The 7,850-nt window shown below is 38.7% G+C and overlaps 2 gene segments (V, D, J or C); both read right to left on the bottom strand.

The window, feature by feature from the left end:
• Positions 1–4: 4 nt before the first annotated feature.
• On the bottom strand, positions 5–3,859 carry LOC123964071 (the record flags this gene model as incomplete). The annotated part of the segment is given in 8 exon segments: positions 5–105; positions 197–493; positions 1,762–2,046; positions 2,141–2,452; positions 2,544–2,840; positions 2,992–3,309; positions 3,416–3,492; positions 3,840–3,859. Coding segments are annotated over 8 exon segments (1,707 nt in total), but the record flags the coding sequence as incomplete, so codon positions are not given.
• Positions 3,860–4,065: 206 nt separating this feature from the next.
• Positions 4,066–7,026, bottom strand: LOC123964072. The segment is given in 3 exon segments: positions 4,066–4,223; positions 5,179–5,351; positions 6,715–7,026. Coding segments are annotated over 3 exon segments (345 nt in total).
• Between the last annotated feature and the right edge of the window lie 824 nt (positions 7,027–7,850).

Raw genomic sequence — 7,850 nt, forward strand, 5'->3', positions numbered from 1 at the left:
TGGAGGAGAGTTGTGTGACGTCACACTCCAGCACAGCACTGTTTCCCTTCAGCAAATCTGGGAGAGATCTCCTGATCTCCACTGATGGAGCTGTAACTGCAGGCGCTGGATGATACAGAAAGAAAACAAGGAAGAATTATTTTAGGTACTTTGCTGTCACAACACACCTGATTTTTATTTTGTCTTCTCCTCTGACCTGCAACATTTATTGTTTCCTCAGAGGATGAGAAGCAGCGATGTTCAACTTTACATTTCAGAAACTTCAGTTGTTTCCACCGACTCGAGGAAACCGTCAGAGTGCTTATTAAATGAGTTGTATGTGTGACCTGGTTCACTTGGTTACTGGATGGGGGTTGCCCATCCATCAGCCAGGTCATCTTTGCTTCAAACACTGTGCGGACTGAACACGTTGCCTTCACATCAGATGTTGACTCCATTACTGTCTTGAAGCTGGGAACCTCCACATGAACAGAAGGAGGGGCGCTTGAATAAACTGAGAGTCCAAAATACAAGTAAAGAGTCATGAAGCAAAATCAAATCCAATATTGTCTTCAACATTACAAGACCATGTTGATATTATGCTTTTAAACTGCATTATTTAATATTAAATTTTTTATATTAAATCAAATTACCATGTAATATGAAAGGAATCTCTTATAACAAAAACACAGAGAAGTATCATTCTGCTTCTCTATAGAAAGTTTCAGCTTTTTTCAACTTTTTGTTACTGCAGATTGAGCATCCTGCACATTTAGTGGTTGAGTCTCATCATCTCTGACCAAACATGGTGTATGTTGCCTGTCCAGCACTAAATGGCAGACATTAATATGTTACTGAGTGGCAGAGGAACAGTAGAACATCTAGCAAAAGAATCAGATAAGTGTGATTCTTGTGAAGAGTTGTACAAAGACCAGTGAATATTGGATTTACATCCACCAGGTGGCCAGAAACACAATTCTAAATAATGTTAATGTGGCTCTGTTTCAGCTCAATACTACAGCAGGCCATTGTTTGCATGTCAGCCTAACAATGCTGTAAGCAGATAGAAGGTGGTGGATGAGCATCTACCAGCTTCTTTGGATTATTCTTCTGCCTCCTAGTTAACATAAATTGATTAGATCAGCTTTATATTCAAATAAAAAAAGTGGCGTGATGGTTGTATAATTCTCATTAGTTATTTGGATGTAATTGTTGCTCTCCTTATGTTTTCATTTTAGCTGAGCAGAGGCTAATTTCCCTCCTGACAGTCTTGTTCAGAGATCTGTCAGACACTTCACAAGCGAAGACTGTATACTATATTATTTTACTCTCCTTTTAGATCTGTTTTGGTCTCTACAAGTTGTGAGGTAAATATATTGGTGTTGAAGTAAAGGCTCTAATGTGTTCACCTGTCACAAAGTTTGTTTGTCTGTAGTTTGGTGCCGGGCAGGTAGTGTTTGGTGGGTTTATCAGAGTTTTTCCCTAAAAACAGTTGGCTGTTGAAGAGAGCAGAGCTGCAGAAAACAAAGCCAGTGATAGAAAAGAAGCTAAAAGGCTCCATAGACCTGTATAGCAGCAGAGTTGGGTGATAACTCTCTGTGGGTTCGACACCTTTCACATTACACAGTCATTTGATTAATCATTATAATAAATATATTGAACAGCGCAGCTTCAATCAGCTGAATCTGCTTTAAATTAAAAGTGAAAACCTTGTTGGATGGCCATATTATTCTCATTAAACTGCATGTTATTGTTGGTACTGTCCTTATGTTTTAATTTTACCTGAACAGATGCTGATGTTCTTTTCAACTGTTTTACTCAGAGACTTGTCAGACACTAAACAAGTGAAGACCTTCCCTGTTTTCCACTCTGTCTGAGGGATGTGAAGTTGACTGGTTACTGCCACACGTCCATCTGCACTCATGCTGATGTCATTCGTTGATGGAGATGCTTGCTGAGACTCAGGAAACCATTTAATTTGAGGGTTGAAGCCCCATCCAGAGCACAAGATCCTCTGTGGTCCTGACTCTTTATTGGGGACCTGAAGGAGCTCCACTGATGGGTCCACTAAACATTATGTGAGCAAATGAATAAATCAATGAATCGATCGATCACATTATCAGTTTATTGTTTAAAGAACAGAAAGAGAAACTCCTCTCACCAAAAATATTGCCAGTGGGGTTTGACTTGAAGCTGCTGGAGAAACCTTGATTCACTTTGCAGGTGAAACTTGTGTCTCTCTTCCAGTAGTTTGGAGGGACAGTGAAGCGTCTACTGACTGAATGGAGGCCTGGGGCTTCAGGAAGATCAACATACTGTTTGTCAGAGATGTCAACACTGTTGGCCTGAAAGGTGATGTAGAGGTCACTGGAGGAGAGTTGTGTGACGTCACACTCCAGCACAGAACTGTTTCCCTTCAGCAAATCTGGGAGAGATCTCCTGATCTCCACTGATGGAGCTGTAACTGCGGGCGCTGGATGATACAGAAAGAAAACAAGGAAGAATTTTTTTAGGCACTTTGCTGTCACAACACACCTGATTTTTATTTTGTCTTCTCCTCTGACCTGCAACATTTATTGTCTCCTCAGAGGATGAGAAGCAGCGATGTTCAACTTTACATTTCAGAAGCTTCAGTTGTTTCCACCGACTCGAGGAAACCGTCAGAGTGCTTATTAAATAAGTTGTATTTGTGACCTGGTTCACTTGGTTACTGGATGCGGGTTGCCCATCCATCAGCCAGGTCACCATTGCTTCAAACACTTTGTGGATTGAACATGTTGCCGTCACATCAGACGTTGACTCCATTACTGTCTTGAAGCTGGGAATCTCCACATGAACGGAAGGAGGGGCGCTTGTCTGTGCTGCAGAAAAAAACATGTTTGTCCATACATGTAAATCTAATACTACTACAACTACTTTTTTAATCACAACATGCATTTTTGTATCAAAAAGATTTATGGTGTATCAAAAATTTTCATATTGTGTGTTGAGACATTAGCCATATATACTTACTTTGACAAATACTTATTGTTTTTTGAAATTCACTATTGATATGAGTGGACCTGCATGTAAAATTTGAGCCACCTGTCCACTGTTTCATATTTGGCTCAATCTCACTGCTTAGACTGAAGGTTTTCTCCACTCCCTTCACACTCTGCAGCTTCCTTTGGGTTTGCACAATGTTTAGAGATTGGTTGTCCCGTTGCCACATCACACTCAGTTGGTCTGGAAAGAAGCCACTTAGGGTGCAGAGGAGTCTGACAGGTGAGGCCCCGATTACACCTTCCCACACAGGGTGTAATGTGATGTTTGGAGAGACAACCCGCAGTCCTGAGACGGAGAAGAGATTATTTTTACGTTACTTGCCTCATTCTAAATGCTGAACATGGAATATTTTGAAAATTTGAGCTCATTTTATCTCTTCACCTATACATACCTTCAGATTTTGTAAACAATTCTAAGTGTAATGTCTTTGTATTTAGGCTAGATGGCAGAGTTGTACTTTTACAGTGTCTGGTGTTATAAAGTCAGGTGGAGATGGAGGCGATGGGGCTGGAAGTCTGTTGCACAGATGCCGCAGAATGACAGGGCAGAGTGATCACAGCTAGCAGCAAGCGGAAGCATTGAGTAACACCCAGATCCAAAAAAGTACCAAAATACTGAAGTGAAACAGAGCCAAGAGCAACGGTGCATTGCAGACACCAGGTGTGAGGTGCGCTTATGCCAGTAAGAGAAACAGAGTGCACATTTAAATATCTCAGATCAGTTTACATGTGTTATCACAACTATTTTACATGGCTTCTCATGACTTTGCTAAAGGTTTTAGTTCTGAGTCTATTAATAATAGACTCAGAACTAACCGATTGTAAAATCTCCACATTTACATATTGAGTAGAACACGGGCTGTTGATTCCAGGTGCTGGGGAGGTGATGAACACAACAACATATTACATAGTTAAAATAAAAATAAGAAATGGTATTCTTATGAGCATTATGTATCAAACATTTATAGGTGAAACTATAGACAGTATGAACAGTTTCAGAATAATGGATGAGAGAACAAAGATGGAGGAGCAACATTAATGGTTATGTTCATTTAAACATTTATTTTCAAAATTACATAAAGCTCTTGTAATAAGAATGGAAAAAAGGACAGCTGTGATTACTTACATCAAACTATGAGTTTATAAGAAAAATGTGTGAAAAACAGTTTTGTACAGAAAGTTCTCCTTGTTTCATTTAACCTGAAAAAACAGAAGAAAACAAATACAGATTAGTAATGTTGCTCCAACATGATCAAATTCCTGCTATTTGTCACCACTTACATGTGTGGTGAAATTACAGATGCACTATAAGACCATTGTATGCACAATATAGTTAAAACATTGACGCATTATAAAACATCATAATACACACATGAATGTTTGTAAGGAAGTTATTCACAGTTTAAGAAAAAGATTTACTACTGGAACCTAAATATTTCTTTTGGATTTCAAAGGTGTTGTGAGTTTTCTCTTTTGAAGACATCAACTTTACTGTTATTACATATTTGTCAAGTGAGGCATTGAACCGTGCATGCATTTTGTCATGATTTGTAAAATAAATGTATCAACATATGGCACAACGAGAATGTCACACCTGGCTTCTGTTGTAGTTTACTGTACTACTTAAATAAATTCATTCAGTTTAATTAACTTTGTTTTGGATTTGTACTGAACACACGATAACAGAAACACCTGCAGAATAAAATTTGATTAACTATAATAGCTCTGAAATAATCACTGAAGGAAAAGACGGAACTCAAAAGAGTTTAATGTTTAAAAGCATTGGTTGTTTTTGTGTCCAACCCCCCGGACACCCATACATCACTGATGGTTGATCTTTTGCTGCAATCACTTTTAGAATTTAATCTTTAGAAAGAGATAGTGGCGCTGTGGGATCATTTTAGTTGCTGGTCAGAGCGGTAAATACATCAGCAGACAACAAAATCTAATTTTCTGAGGTAGTTATGATGTGATTACATTATGATGGTTATTATCATGTGTCACAGCTATGCCCTGTATGAATCTATTGTTACTCCACTCCTCATGTTAGATTTTTGTCAACCCATCTGTGTTGTTTGAATACATAAAACTGTTTACTCAGTTGTGTTTTTCTGGTTAATATGTGCTCCACTCTGACATGTAAACTCAGTATTACCTTGAAAGCAGTGGTTGCAATGGTGAACATCAGAGTGATGATGAAGAGAAGGATGAAGGTGAGGGCTATTCTCCCCATGTCATCTTCTGCCTCGATGGTACTGTTCCACTGGTAGTCCATTTTAATCATGAACTCCGGATGTCCTGGACTTGGGAAAATCCACTCCTGGCTAACTGTGATGAGACCAAATTCTATTAATGACCAAATTCTTTGATTTCCTATAGCAGGTTAATATATTTTAAAACCTCACAGGTCTGTGGATTTAATCAGTAAATCAATCAGTTAGTCAGTCAATCCATGTATGAAATAGATAACCATAAATTAAAAAAAGGCATTATGTCTTAGCGACATGTCTTGTTACTTATAACATTGTTACCACAAGGCCTAACAGTTTTGCATGTCCTTCTAAAGTGCTGATTAAAGTGGTCCTAGATTGATCCTGACTTGCTTTTGAAAGGCCCCATTATTGGTGTGGCATGCCTGACTTGGCGTGTGAATCAGTTTTTTCATCATTTGACTGAGAGACCGCAGAGCTGGAGTTCAACCTTAAACAATCATCTGTCTTGTATTGAGGGTGCAAGACCCAGTAGAGGACAACACATACACAAAGACACACAAACAGTGTTAATGCACTACAAATAAAAATGAACACATTTTATTTTTGCCTCAGTTTAGTGGAGTGGTGGCAGCGTTACTCTAGTGAATACAATATGATGCTGAAGGTTTGATATATTATTAATGTCACTGTGCTGGATCTAACCTGTGCTGCATTAGATGTGACATTACACTTACAATAAACATGTAGCTCAAAACATTGCTCCAATAAAGACATGAAATGCGACATACATCAACAGAGTTGCAAAGGGCATTTTTTTATTTTTTATTTTGCATTAAGAAGACAAACAAAATGTCATATCACAAGCAACAAACATTAAACAACAAACAACAGAAGACACAACGACACAAAACAACATCTACTAGGCCTTGCACGTTTCAGGGATGTTCATGTTGAGGTTGACCAGGTTGGTTTTTTCAAATGTTCTCTGCCCGATGGACCTGACAATAGCTTTAGTTGTGTTAACCAGAGACTCGTGGTAAACTACACAGCTATACACCACGTCATTCTTTTTCCACTGCTCAAGGCTGAGTGATAACTGGCCATAAGCAGAATAAGATCCATTGTTTTCTACAGGGTTTGTGGTATAGAACTTGTACTTTGAGTCTGCTTCCTCGTCATCAACAAGCCAAGACACCAAAACCTCTTGAGGATAGAAGTCTTTCACATAGCAAGTCAGGGTCACCATTTCTTTTCTAGTATGTTCTACTGGAGGCAGCATGAACACTGAAGGACGCTGAGTCTGTCCTCCTGCAAGCACGAGAGAACAATTAGGCCTCCTGCCACAGATAAAAGAACCTGCAGTACTGAAGGAAACCTCTGCTACAAAACACACAGTACCAATACACAAAACAACACACTTAGAAATAACACTCTTAACCTGTTTGATGTAGTGCACAATTGCTGAATAGCTTTCTTACCATTTCTCCTTTGATAGAGTTGCTTTACTTGGTCAATCACCTCTGTGTGTTCAACAATGCAGACGCGTTTCACCCCCTTGCTCCATTCATCATAAGAGATTTCAAGTGGCAGGGTGAATGGGCCTTTACTTCCTTTAGGGGGGGTCATTGAGGCATCAGCCATTTCCTTTCCGTTGTGGTCCTCCCAGAATATCTTTTCGACAGATGGCTTATTTATTGTGACATGACATTCTATAGTTCCTTTTCTATTTGAAAAGATGTCTTCCAATTTGGGGCCAGTGATCTTTATATCCACTTGACCTTCGCATTGTTCAGGTGCTGAGTGAGGAATTAATTAACAATTATTAAGCAGAAAGGGCTGCAAACGTATGGGAATTAGAATTAGATTTGTATTTAATTTTGAAAGAAAATTTTGAAATATACTCACAAATTTTGTGGGTCAGGGATGAATTCACATTTGTTTTGTCACCTTTTTCACCTCTCCCCTCAAAAACACATGTGAACTTGTTGTCAGTGTTGTCATCCCACTCACTGAACGGTACAGCAAGAAAGCTTGCTGCACTGTACACCTTAGTTCCATTCTCTGTAACCCTTTCCTTAGGAGGTGTTTTGATCTCATATATTTTGTTGGGAATTTCCTGTTCATTTTTCAGCCATTTGAACCCATAATCATTTGGTGAAAAATCTTTGGCCAAGCAGGAGAAGGTAACCTCGTTTTCATCATCAGAGGCGGCCAATACTCTAAGAGTTGGCAAAATCACGACTGAAAAACAAAGATATACCCAAATATATGTATGCAGATGCAGGGAATAATATATATATGCAGAAGAAAGGTGACCAATGTGCTCCAATGTTCATGTAAAATAGATTTACTATAAACTTAACTGACTTTTCTGTTCTACTGTATGTTATGCAACTTGCACACACATATGCACACATGATTACGCTCTTTAAATTAACACTTACTGTTTGTTACTAAAGTGTGCATAAAGAGTCAAAAGGAAAATAAAAATGTCAAAGTAAAACAAGTGAACAGCAGAGGTTTTATCACTTCTGCATATACATTGACTGGTCGGGCAAGCAAACACAGGCTTAACGTGAATGTTAATGATCAACACACAGTTTCCATCTATCTG

This window comes from Micropterus dolomieu, unplaced genomic scaffold (genome assembly GCF_021292245.1).
Source record: "Micropterus dolomieu isolate WLL.071019.BEF.003 ecotype Adirondacks unplaced genomic scaffold, ASM2129224v1 contig_408, whole genome shotgun sequence".
Classification (NCBI taxonomy): domain Eukaryota; kingdom Metazoa; phylum Chordata; class Actinopteri; order Centrarchiformes; family Centrarchidae; genus Micropterus; species Micropterus dolomieu.